This window comes from Aspergillus flavus, chromosome 2 (genome assembly GCF_009017415.1).
Source record: "Aspergillus flavus chromosome 2, complete sequence".
Lineage (NCBI taxonomy): Eukaryota > Fungi > Ascomycota > Eurotiomycetes > Eurotiales > Aspergillaceae > Aspergillus > Aspergillus flavus.
In genome coordinates, this window is record NC_092409.1 from 4,904,289 (window position 1) to 4,916,784 (window position 12,496).

Below are 12,496 nucleotides of genomic sequence, written 5' to 3' on the forward strand. Positions count from 1 at the left end.
CCTATATTTCTTATTAAATTAATTATTGGTTTATATACCCAAATAAGAAAATTCTATCAATCTCAATCCTCGATGGTCTAACGGTCATGATTTCCGCTTGTCATCCCTTACAGGAACAAGCGCGGGAGACCTGGGTTCGACTCCCAGTCGGGGAGATTCTTTTTTGTCTTTCTTGTGACGTCCTCTGCTTGTTTCTGGTTCCTATCGGGATTGTTCCATCTGATGGCGCCAGGCCTCTGACCTAGTTTGCCAAAAGCTCTCATTTGCTGTCGTTCTGATTCATTTTTCTCATCAGCTGTGTAACATCCTTTCTAGGGATAATGATTTTTATCAAACTCCTAGTGTTGACTCGGCTTAAATTGTTATATTCATGTAGGTTGAATAAGTCTTTCATGATGATGCCGAAAAGCAACGGGCTAGTTCGATTTGAGAACAGACCACAGCATGGATCGAGGACATGTGAACAATCTGAGACATCGCCCTGACTTCAGATTATAGGAGGGTTTATGACTAGGCCTGTCACCGGGTCAATTATTTGCCACTTGCAGAAGAATTGCTGCGGTGAGAGTATGGTCCGGTATATCCTGGACTATGACGCTGCCAGATGACACTGCTCTTTCGTATAGCCTTTCTCGACATCATTGAATGCTGTGGGAATTCACCCGAGTCATCCTTGTTCCATGGGAACTTCGCGGGCATCCAGTCCAGTCCGTTTTTTAAGTCGCTGGGAAGACCATGTTCAGGCCGTAGGGTTGGAGGTACTGGCGAAGTATAGTGGCTGATTCATACATTCCTGCCGGTTTCAAGGTGCACCAAGTCTACAATTCGACCACCCCCAGTAGTGCATGAACCGCGTGGTAGGGACATCGATAGTTAAGGGTTAGTACCGGGTTCAGGGGTTTCCACATGGGCTCTCAATCAACGTCGGAGGTTTCGATATCGTCCACGTAGAAAACTGAGACTGACAAAGAGTACCACTGATCTCCCGCGCTACACAATCGGACATACGGCCCCCCAGCGAGGGTTTCTGATGGGTGCAGCAAATTCACACAGAACCTCTTTTCGGTACCAGTGGTGCCTTTAGTATCGAAGAGGGAATAGAAGGCGCAACTGGGGACATGGCAGCCGTAATAGACGTGATATCCCGCGCTGTCCTAGAAGGTCGACGGTGATTAGCTATTGCATCAGCAACCATTCAGTCTATGTAGTAAGCCTACGCCAAAAAGGAGGAGGACTTATAGGGAGAAAAGTACGGAGTAAGGTTGATTGACACTGACAGGATGATAGACAAGCAAAAAAGATCTCCCCGACTGGGAGTCGAACCCAGGTCTCCCGCGCTTGTTCCTGTAAGGGATGACAAGCGGAAATCATGACCGTTAGACCATCGAGGAATTGATATATTGGAGGTGCTTATGTTTGACATCATCAGCAAAAACAAGCAAGACGCAACGCAATCCGAGCAGATCTTGTTGGGACTATGATACAAGATAGAGGCTCGAGTTTGACAGGGATTTTCAAAGTTGTACATGCTCATGAAGCCATTAAACAATATTAAACAGAGTTTTATGAGCCAAAGCTAATTTCCGTCGAACTACAGTCTATACTTGACTCTTCAAGACCCATCGACACTAATTTATCCGTGGCCCTGACTGAGCACAATGATACCTTTCCAGGATTCTGCCTTTACTAACGGAGTACACACAAAACACATATCATAGGCTACACCGCAGAAAGCTGCAATCTCAATATCCAGAAGAACAATTACCACTGATTGACTGAGAAAAATTTATGGGAAGGAATCAAACTAGCTTCATAAAACCAGTGCCAGAAATACATTCTATAGCGAGCCTCGGACGATCCGTCCCAGTTGTTGTGCCCTCTGGATCTTTTCCTTGCCTTATGTAATATAATTGAGGATGATAATCTCATTGCTCATCCTCGATGGTCTAACGGTCATGATTTCCGCTTGTCATCTCACACGAGAACAAGCGCGGGAGACCTGGGTTCGACTCCCAGTCGGGGAGCTCATCTTTTTGTTTTGCTTCAGGATTCTATCTCTTTTCTCGTTAGTTTTTGCAAGATCACTTCAGACCAGTTCCTCCAGTTGCTGAACAGACTTTCAAGTCTGTAGGAAGTGACAAGAGTCAAAAATAGTTACTATAATGGACAATATATCCTTCGGTCGACATAGCCAAATGTGCTCTGATACAGGAACGGAAAGGGGATTGCCGCCACAATACGAGGAAGGGATCTTGCTGAACTAGATGCCTTTGGCTTACTGAAAGAGGCAGGTTATTGAGCACCTGTTCAGGGGCTTGGCGTATATTGTTCTTGCTGTGCGACTCGGTGTTCTCGGAGCTGTACCAACACAGCATAGAGATTCGCCGTGATAGGTAAATCTTGTTGAGCAACGGAGATAGAGCAGGGCTTGTTTTCAGTACCCCCGCATAGGATAGATCGTTGCATGGATAATGCCCTTGGCCAATCTCTGATATGGAGTAATTAACCACTCGATAATTTAGTGCAGTTTCTCCCTCGTTTGGCAGTGGACAGAGTATGTGAATTGTAGTACGTACTTGAGGGAGTGAATTGTAGCAGTATTGAGACATGGTTTGTGGTTAACCAGGCTAGTACAGCATCTGATACCTAGTGTTGAGGGATTAAAGTATTAGATAACTTGGGAGACCTGAGCTAGACGAGGGGTAGACTTGACTCCTGTGATATCTTTAGCATAGCCACTTCAGTATATATATACGGGAAACGAGCACTTTATATACTAACTGTTCCAAGGCCTGCACAAATCATGTACAGTCCATGTCCATCTGTATAGTGCTTGTTACTATGGTAACTATAGATTTAATCTCTCTGTTTAGTTACACAAGCCAAAAAGTCGATCAAACAGTCGAGTTAACGCACCAAAGCCAAGCCAGGAGTAATTTAGACATGCATTAACTGCATTACTTGGTCAAAAGAAAGGCAAAAAGAAGAAAACCTAAGTGCATTTTCAGGCAACCACCCGCTCTGAACAGGCAGACAAGACTTACCAATTCAACCAGCATAACGTCTGAACAAATCTAGCTGCAGTCTTTACCATGAGCCCCCATCCAAAACTTGGTTACGTCTTGACTGTAACTCGATGCTGTGATCAACTTTAAGCTCCATATTACCTCGTCAGCAATACCATGTCAGCGACCATCCACTCATCGATCGTTAATATTGACAAGCTAATACCTAGACCCGAGGACATGGACCGCGAAGGTAGCACTTCGTGTCACCCCCATACGCCCATTGGTACGTTATATTGCTGACACACAGACTAAGACAAGGACGTGGAACAATTAACTCCCTGGATATTCCGACAAACTGATATCGCAAAAGGAGACTGTACGCATGATTGGCCGAAACAAGATGATGCTTTTCGCAGACTGTTCCACCTTCTTAATTCCTACCACGTCCACATGGAACACCCAAGAATGGCCGATGGATGTGATTCCAGAAACACAGGCATTGCGGGTGCCCTAAAGGCAAGCGAGGCAATTACCCTACCTAGGAAAAACTGGAAAGTATCTGAGAGAGAACATCACCGAACCTTCATCATGTCACAGGCTGTGATGTTAGATGCGCTGATGGTGGATGTTTATCACAATCTTGAAGGCATCAAAGATCATGGTCTTGATGTTAAGTGGGTTTTCTTTTCGTCTTCCCGGTTGGTAGTGCCTATGCTAACTACGTTACTTGAAGCTTTACTGCTTTGAGATACAAGACGCTATATGTGATCGGCCGTAGACAATATGCTACAAAACCGGAGGGCGCGGTCACCGTTGGGCCCAGAACTGAGCACTTGCCGATTATATCGTATACCGGGGTATGTACTATCCGCATACTCATGGCATGGCTTCTTCCGCCCTTTATTCGGTGACCATCCGTCTAATATTCTCTAGTGGTATGAGAGACAAACGTGGAACGAGTTCCTAGGAGAGACCCTCAGCGTAATGCTGGGGCAGCTTGCCCAGAATATGACCGTTCGCACAGGCAAAGCAGGTGTTCAAGACCAAGAGGTCTTCGTGGTTGGGTTTCATGGGCCTCAATTTCATATCGCTCGAACATTATTCGCCGCTGATTTAGTTGCCAGAGTACATCCAAGAGGGTGTTCAAACAACGAAGTTATTGAACTGCAATTCACTCGGGGCTATGATCTCTCTCTGAAGAAAGATTGGCTCGAAGCCACACGTGCTTTGGCGAGGCTGTTTCGATATCTGCTATGTGGGCGTGCAAAGGTTGCTGCGGTACAGGGCTACTTGAACAGGCCAGCTAAGACAGCAGAGAAAAGTATGTAGGCTGATGATATTGCCTTTGAACTATGTTCGAAAGGGTATTGACTGGTGCCACACTTGCCATTGACCCCAAAGACTAATTTGTACTATGTATCTACATAAAGGAGTTTCTTTACAGTTTTCTTCTGGACTGTAGTAGAACACACGCAATCTCCTTGATATGTCTCGGGAATGGAGTATATTTAGTTACTTGCCTACTCTCCGGCTAATCACAATATCGTGCTACTCACATAGTTTCTAGTGTCACTTTTCAAGCTGTATATCTCTGGATAATAACAACAAAAACATTTGAAAAAGGAGACAAGGCACACACACACGCATATATACTAACCAATATAACTATAAACTTTTCAATTCTGGTTCGTATATAAACGGGAACGTTACATTAAATCTCGTATTACGCTAACAGGGTACAGCCGACAACAGGGTCCACTCCGCAACAACATCTTCCAATGCCAATGTGTGTGGCAGTACATACATTAGTACATCTACTTAATCACTTTCTCTTCTGAGTCACACTGTTTCACTAGAGCACTGCCACCGTCTACTGTTGCATATCTACCCGTCAAAGGCCAAAAGATCTCCGAATAACCAAATTTCCCTCCACGGAATATAATTATCCCCCAAAGAAACAACCCCAACCACAATGCCCCAAACCATAACAACCCCAGATCCAAGAGTAGGCATCGGTGCCTTCATTCTCAACAAGAAGGGCGAAGTCCTCCTAGGCAAGAGAAAGGGCAGCCATGGTGCAGGTAAGTCTTTCTCTATACTTCCCGAAACATTATTGAGATATTCCCCCGAGTAGGTACACAAAACTAACATGGTAACTTAGGTACCTGGGCTCTAGCAGGAGGTCATCTTGAATTCGGCGAGACTTTTGAGAACTGTGCCGAACGGGAGGTCTTGGAAGAGACGGGGCTCACTATCCGCAACGTTCAATTTCTCACGGCTACCAATAATGTCATGCTAGATGAGAATAAGCATTACGTGACTGTCTTTGTGAGTGGGGATATTTGTGGTGATGCTGTGGAGCCGAAGGTGAGTCTGTGCTTCTCTCCCTCTTTTTTTTTTTTTTTGTCCTTGGGGTAGATAGGTTGGTATATGGTGATAGGTGGACTGATTTTGGGAACAGCTGATGGAGCCGGAGAAATGCGAGGCGTGGGAGTGGGTGGCTTGGGAGGAAATTGTCGCGTTGGCTAAAGACGCCATGGCTGGGAAGGAGAGCGGCGAGAGGAAAAAGCTGTTTTCGCCGTTGGTAAATTTGGTAGAACAGCGGCCTGGATTTCGTCCAGTTGTGAACTAACTGGTGCTTTTATTCGGGTGATTCCAGTCCTCCTAATGGATGTTATGAAGTCCTTTAGAGTATATGTTGATATTGATAAATGATGACTATGAGATCCATGTTCCAAGAAGTCCGAGGGTTCCGCATATATTTATTGACTGAATTTCTTTTCACAAACGGTTGGCTATTTCATGGCAATGGTTTATTTCGGAGTTTCGGCATGCTATTTACAATCCCTTCGATATGAATGCTGGAATAGAACAAGAACTTGGTATCTCTCTAACCTTGTAAATGCAACCAACAATGTAGGACCCGCAGACTTTTGGCCCACCCAAAAAGAATATATAAAAATGAAATCCATCATAGATCCGCAAGCATCACAGGGTATACAGGTCATTAACATCACTGAGCGGGAAAATGAGCGAGTACAAGAAGAAAGGCAACTACCAACCACCACCGATCTTCCCGGCCAGCTCAACGACGCGGGTAGTATCAATAGGGGCGTCTTTGGGTTTGCCAACATCGCTCTCAACCTCACGATAAGTCGTGTAGACAAGTTTCGAAAGAGGGATATTCATCAGGTTAGACCAATACTCGAAAGCTTCATGGACCCTAGCCTCCCTCTCAGGGATGGTGAGGGGCTGTGCCTGACCGTCCATTTCGCCTTCGGCATCAGACTCTGCCGAGAAATATGCTTCATCGACACGAGCGAGCCAGGCCCGCTGCTCGTGCGGAGTTGGCTTTGATGGATTCTCTACCGCCGTTACGGACTGTGTGCTAGTACTGGCTTCCCTGGCATCTTCGATACGTATCTGCCCTCCCCCATTAGTACAGCCACCGGGACATGCCATAACTTCCACATAAGCATAATCCGTCCCAGACCCGGCAGAGGCGCTGTTTCTTGAGATTGGTTGTCGCCGATTACCGCCCGCTGAAGCTGCAGGCACTCTAGCCCCTGGAAGTCGTGACACCCGTGCAGGCTTGAGCTTCCGGACAAGATTCTGGATGTTCCTGAAACCATAATAACGAGCGGCTTTCATGAGCGGTTCGCCTCCAGGGGACATAAGTGAATATTCCACAACATCAGCATTTCTCCCCCTTTGGGTCACAATCTCACTTCCGGGATTTTTAGCTTGGAAGGTCTTAAGGACGTGATGAAGGTAACCGCCAGATGTACCGGCCTCCATAGACTGTTCCGACCCATTTTGCTTACGGAACAGGAACGCGTTAAGTGTTTCGTCTGGGAAATGTGGGGTGTATGATGGCGCAAGAGATTTCAGCGGTAATGTAGGGAGAGAAATCCCACGGGACGAAGCCAATGTAAGTAGCTCTCGAGTGGTAATGACACAATCGACATCACGGACAGGCTTGTTGGACTCCGTTAAAGGCACCCCACCGTCAAGCGGGGACCACGACACATCAGTAAGTTCTTCTCGACTGGCCTCAAGCTTTTTATCGAAGCAAGGCATGATCGCGAGATGCCATACACGGGAAGGCGGCACACCCAGAGCTTTGCTCAGCACCGTCTTCAGAAAAGTGCCCGTCAATGCTTGAGGGGACTTCAGTCGAGAAAGGTGGGGGAGTACGAAAGGGTGTGTTTTCTCAGCATAGCAAATCCATCCCGGACAGGCTGATGACAGAACTGGCCGCTTAGGGAGAGTATCTTTTGAAATAGCTCTTGCAGATGGTTCCTTCAATGTCTCGCTGACTTCGTCTGCTGTAAGAACGAGTATTGCGTCACGCATAACGTTGGTATCAACGACCCAACTGAAGCCGCTACCATGTTTTCCTCCAGCACGTAAGCCATGGGGACCACTTAAAAATTGATCGATCATGTATGTCGCTTCCTTTTCTGAGATGCCATAGGTAGCAGCCAAGCTTGCTCTCACTTGAGGGCTAACACTTGCCACGAAAATCCTGCTTTCTCCGTCAAGCGCATCACTACTGCCAGTGTAAGGTCCGTTGTGGTTCTGCGTCAATGGTAATTCGGGATATGCGTCAAGGGTATTGAGGACCTCTGCATGCGATTGCAACGAGATCAGCACCGCTTCAGCAGAGGTAACGCAGCCGGAACAGGCAAGACAGTCGGTCAACGATATCTGTGCTGGGGGAAGGTTTTCAGGCTGAACTTTATCTTCCGTGGTCACTTCGTATGGGTTCTATAAGCAAAAGAAGTTAGTGCCCATCAGGTTTGAATGTGAGGGGAGAGGTATTGAGAATATTGAACATACCTGGGAATTTGATGACTCATTCTTCGGAAGCGTCTCTACCGGTTTGATGCAGGCAACACCTGGAGAGATAAAATCGTTCAAGTCGTCTGCCGATAAAATGGCACTCATTGTGGCGGATGCCGCAGAAGCCCCGCCAGAGGATTATCAAGGGAAGAGATAACGCCACTCGGAGGAGCGCTGCGATGGAGTTTCTTAATTGCTCTTCTAAGACTCAGATCTAATATTTCTAGACTGAAGTCAAAAGGAGCGGATCGGTACGAGTCGTAACCTGAGTCAAAGAGAGAAGGGGAAGAAAAATAGTTATATAGATTGGAGAAGATGGAAAGGCGAATAAATCGTTAGTAATGAATTAACAGTGAGATAGCAGTGCTTTGTCATCCTCCGTGGCGAATCCCAGGCCACGGATTAGAAGAGCACCCCGCGATCGGCGCTGATAAGCTCACCGCCTACCCGCTTCCGCCTGATTGCCCTCGTATTTTGCCGCTCGTTCGTGTTGACAGTGACTCAGGTACAAAAGTGTATCGAGGCTGTGACGTATAAGAAGAGGATCGTCTCCTCTCTAAAGGTGCCACAAGAAAGATTTCTTTGAAAGACTATCTATTTGAGATTGGCCGAAGTAGATTGATTTATTTTGTCTTGTCTACGTACTACATCTACTATCAACTCCACTATCAATATGTCCAGCTCCGAGCCTTCGAAGAACCTCACCGGCTCGAATAGGAGAGCTGTCTTGAGTTTAACTGCAAAGGAAACCAAGGCACTCCTCCCTCAGATCTTGGCTGTGGATCCCCACGCTCCTCCTACTGGGATTCGTTGCTCGCGGGATACGATGCCGGTGCTGGACTCTAAGTATAGTCCAAATCTCAACACCCAAGTGGAAGTTGTGAATGGCGACGCTTTCAATATAGCTATCAGCCTCACCAGCCCCACGGACACCAAAAGCGTCTGCGTACTGAATCTGGCTAGCGATAAGAGTGCAGGTGGTGGTTGGCTTCGGGGAGCCTTGGCCCAGGAGGAAGAACTTTGTTATCGCAGTAGTCTTAGTTTCACGCTTAAGCTACGATACTACCCTTTACGGAATCACGATGCTATTTACTCCCCAACGGTTATAGTGTTTCGTGAGAATTTCACAGACGGACACAGATTAATGGACCTACAAAGGCCCGAGTCTCTACCCATTGTCAGTGTGGTCAGTATGGCCGCACTGAGGAGGCCGGACGTAGACCGGAGCACACAGCCCCCACGGTACAAACACATCGCGGATCGCGCATTGACGAAGGACAAAATGCGTGTGATTCTCCGTGTTGCAGCCTACAACAAACATCGGAAACTTGTTCTAGGTGCCTTTGGCTGTGGTGCTTTCGATAACCCAAAGGAAGAGGTCGCGAATTGTTGAGCAGAGGTTTTGCAGGAACCGGAGTTTCAAGGATGGTGGGAGAACATAGTGTTTGCGGTTCTGGAAAACACAGGCGATCTCGCCAAAAGCAAGGGAAATTTCAACGTTTTCCACAACAGGTTGCATGGGCTGAGAGTGTAACCGAATTAATGACAGATAATGCAGTGCTCCACTAAGGCATGTCTCATGAAGCGGTAGGTCAATGCTTTGTGAGGAGTTCAGATGTAAAGTACATGATTCAATCATGAGGAATTGTAAGAGCAAAACAGTATCTCAGAGCTCATTTCTTGAGCCGAGCAGAACGCCTTCTCCCAGCCGATGTACCGTCTACTTCGGGTTTCTTCTCGTCGTCGGCTTTCTTGGTCGGTTGGGCTCCTTTTTTTGATCCTGCTTTCTTCGCCTTTGGCTCTTCCTCGCTTGCCTCCGCATCACTTTCAACTTTAGGCACTATTCCTCGCTTCCGTTTATTCTGCGTACCGTCATCCTCAGTCTTGATGTCCTTCGATACAGGACCGGTCTTTTTCTGCACACTTGGGACCACAGCACTTGTCCTACCACCGACAGTAAGGAAGGTAATCTTATCACCATTCGGTAGAGTGGGAGAGGCATTCTTCTTCCCTTTCGACCATCGGTATTTGAACAGCCAATCCTCAGGAAACTTTTCGGAATCTGCTAGCAAATCCACTGAGATTGAGCAGACGTAATGAAGGGCTGAGTGAAGTTCTTTGACTTGATCGTCAGTCAAGGTGTTGCTGTATTGCTCTGGGTGAATTCTTGCATGGTAGAGAATCTCATCTCTATGTGACAGTCAGTTCCCATCCCAAAATCAATCAGCGTTAGTTGGTTACAAACCCCATCCAATTCCCAATCCCGCTTATGTTCGCTTGGTCCAAAAGTAAAGCCTTGACGGGGACCTTTTTGCTCCTTAGCTTGCTCGCCAGCCAGTCTTCTGTCACCGTGTCCTTATCCGCTACAGGGTCTGGGCCGTTCTCTTTGAGGGGGCTGAACTTCCGAATCTGCTCCGCAGGACAGTCCACCAGTCTTATCCTGCCTAGTCTGCGGAAGTCAACAAATGCAGCCTCTGTCTTTGGGTCCTCATCCGTTTCCAGCAAGAACTTCCAGTACTTTGGGGGCCATTCTTTGTCTTGTGGCTTGTCAGTCCGGTAGTAGTATGTATCAGCATTTCGAATTTTCAGCCAGCCTGCCATGCCAAAATGCATTACGACATGCGGCGGCGACGCCATGGCTATCCAGAAGTATTTGCCTTGCTGCCCTGCACCAACGATCTTCTTTCCTTCCATTGCTTTCTGAAATTCCGAGGCACTCGTCCCCGCTTTACCATAGACAATGTCATCATTTTGCGTAGATACCTTGGCGAGGGTCTTGCCGACAAGATGCTGGCGTATGAAATGGACGATACGTGAGACTTCGGCTAGCTCAGGCATGATGTTGATAAAGGTAGATTGCACGCTTGAATGTCCACTCTTAACAAATGTTTATATAGATGGATATCTATCTGGATGGAATGCTAATAAATATCGCTTTCTGATACAATTTAAGATACAATGCAAATGTTGAAAGGACGTTGAAGTTCTCTTACAATGCATGAAACGCGTCACGGGTCACGAAGTCCCGTGATCGAGAGCTATCGATAAGAATCTAGCCGTTTTAGGCAAATACCTTATGATTCCATCCGTTCCATCCAACACCTTCTCTGGGACTCTCACCTGCAGATACTCCTCGACTTAGAGCTAACCGTTATTTATCTCTGCCAGACCCCTTATTTTTCGGTCGCATTGCATCGCAGTACCTGGCTAAAAAAAATTTGAGACCATCGCAGGGCTTTGGATACCATTCGATTACTCATCGTGCATCCCCCGCCACTTATCTACTGCTTTGGTGCATCCCTTCAACGTGGTACAATCTGGAGTGGTTCTGGACTGAGAAGGGCAAATCGGGACGGGAGTCTACAAAAGCCGAGAATCCAAAAATGTCTCGGGCAACGTCAACATCGGCTCCCGAACTGAGCCCCCAATTTTGCTTCAATGAGAAATTGCTCCGAGGTATGCCTTAGTGCTAACCACCGTTTAATTATGACAATGGATTCTCAAGCTCATCGACAATTTCCCCGCTTTATAGATTTCCTACGTCTATCCAGATCGACAATAGATGATTCAATTACCCAGAACCTCAATGCTCTGTTCACTCCGTCGCGGGAGGGCTTCGATCCCTCGTCGACTGCGGTACGTCAAACAGATTCAAAAGCTGGGCGTACAATAGACCCTGCCGCTTGTCAGAGTTTCAAAGACAACGTTCTATTCCCCTCATGGCAGACACGGTCAGACGTGCTCAATTACTGCGCCGGCGTCGCTACAAGTCCCGACCCGGACGACCCGGATCTTGTCCTTCGACAGACCGAATCTGCCAGGGACCGAGAGCGAGTCGTCGATGAACGTCTAGACCCGTACTCTGCGCGGTTTTTCCCTCGCGAGGCACGAACCGAGTCACTAGCGAATCTTGTCCGGAGCCAGCGCAGCGTTGAGGAGATCATTCGCGCACGAACATGGGGTCTCGTGACCGAGAGATGCAATGGTTCATCAACAGGCTGGGAAGAAGCGCTCAATAGCTGGCGGGAAAGGAAACAACAATGACCGCAGACAGGAAGGGCTGATGCCAATAGCTCCTTCAATCTTGTGAAGAACTATCTGGGAATATTACGAAAGGCCGATATGTTCTTGGCCTTGCTTATACTGTCATTCAGTCATGATCCAAGATAATGTATATACTCAACGTGTACACTAGTTGCATTTATAAAGCGTTCCATGATGATGAAATAATGAATCCTAGAGTGCGAAGCCGGTGTCGGTATAAGAAGTAGTATATAGAATCCAGGACAATATTCGTCTCACATACTATTGGCGAAATATGAGCCAGTATAATACATAAGTTGCTCGAACTGGTTGTTGGGCATAGATCCGAATTTAGGGCTGTCGGGGTTCGATTTTATGCACGCAAGCGTTCATCTCGGATAAATTATTATTTCGTCCATTTGCCGTTCTGTCCTCGAGAACCTGCGATCGGGAAGAAACATTGAGCTTGAATCGCAGTGGGCATAACCCCTCTGGGCTGCAACAAGGACCAATTCAGAATTAGTCTATTTGTTACTATTTCTCTGGGAGTTGCGTTGGTCATAGCTTATCATTGCCTAATCGCTCGGTCCCGAAGGAACGATTAAATCACCCCCCGCGCA

General features: G+C 47.1%; 6 protein-coding genes and 3 non-coding genes across 9 annotated transcripts; 6 read left to right on the plus strand and 3 right to left on the minus strand.

The window, feature by feature from the left end:
• The first annotated feature begins 66 nt into the window (after positions 1-66).
• On the plus strand, positions 67-155 carry F9C07_t7. Its single transcript has one exon. It is a non-coding gene; the product is annotated as a tRNA-Asp (tRNA).
• A 1,147-nt stretch (positions 156-1,302) lies between these two features.
• Positions 1,303-1,391, minus strand: F9C07_t17. Its single transcript has one exon. It is a non-coding gene; the product is annotated as a tRNA-Asp (tRNA).
• A 544-nt stretch (positions 1,392-1,935) lies between these two features.
• On the plus strand, positions 1,936-2,024 carry F9C07_t8. Its single transcript has one exon. It is a non-coding gene; the product is annotated as a tRNA-Asp (tRNA).
• Positions 2,025-3,458: 1,434 nt separating this feature from the next.
• Positions 3,459-4,337, plus strand: F9C07_2174 (uncharacterized protein; the record flags this gene model as incomplete). Its single annotated transcript, XM_041290176.2, has 3 exons — positions 3,459-3,682; positions 3,742-3,865; positions 3,942-4,337. 3 exons carry the CDS (start codon positions 3,459-3,461, stop codon positions 4,335-4,337), a joined length of 744 nt encoding a protein of 247 aa, XP_041143406.2.
• Positions 4,338-4,980: 643 nt separating this feature from the next.
• On the plus strand, positions 4,981-5,640 carry F9C07_2173 (ADP-ribose pyrophosphatase; the record flags this gene model as incomplete). Its single annotated transcript, XM_041290177.1, has 3 exons — positions 4,981-5,089; positions 5,170-5,375; positions 5,470-5,640. The coding sequence occupies 3 exons, from the start codon at positions 4,981-4,983 to the stop codon at positions 5,638-5,640; spliced, it is 486 nt and encodes a 161-aa protein (XP_041143407.1).
• A 422-nt stretch (positions 5,641-6,062) lies between these two features.
• Positions 6,063-7,958, minus strand: F9C07_2226425 (nuclear architecture related protein; the record flags this gene model as incomplete). The annotated part of the gene is made up of 2 exons (XM_041290169.1): positions 6,063-7,778; positions 7,851-7,958. 2 exons carry the CDS (start codon positions 7,956-7,958, stop codon positions 6,063-6,065), a joined length of 1,824 nt encoding a protein of 607 aa, XP_041143408.1.
• A 568-nt stretch (positions 7,959-8,526) lies between these two features.
• F9C07_2171 (uncharacterized protein) lies at positions 8,527-9,246 on the plus strand (the record flags this gene model as incomplete). The annotated part of the gene is made up of 1 exon (XM_041284932.1): positions 8,527-9,246. One exon carries the CDS (start codon positions 8,527-8,529, stop codon positions 9,244-9,246), a length of 720 nt encoding a protein of 239 aa, XP_041143409.1.
• Positions 9,247-9,526: 280 nt separating this feature from the next.
• Positions 9,527-10,691, minus strand: F9C07_2170 (putative formamidopyrimidine-DNA glycosylase; the record flags this gene model as incomplete). Its single annotated transcript, XM_041290171.1, has 2 exons — positions 9,527-10,043; positions 10,099-10,691. 2 exons carry the CDS (start codon positions 10,689-10,691, stop codon positions 9,527-9,529), a joined length of 1,110 nt encoding a protein of 369 aa, XP_041143410.1.
• Positions 10,692-11,236: 545 nt separating this feature from the next.
• F9C07_2169 (putative caffeine-induced death protein Cid2) lies at positions 11,237-11,897 on the plus strand (the record flags this gene model as incomplete). The annotated part of the gene is made up of 2 exons (XM_071509344.1): positions 11,237-11,309; positions 11,386-11,897. 2 exons carry the CDS (start codon positions 11,237-11,239, stop codon positions 11,895-11,897), a joined length of 585 nt encoding a protein of 194 aa, XP_071363992.1.
• Between the last annotated feature and the right edge of the window lie 599 nt (positions 11,898-12,496).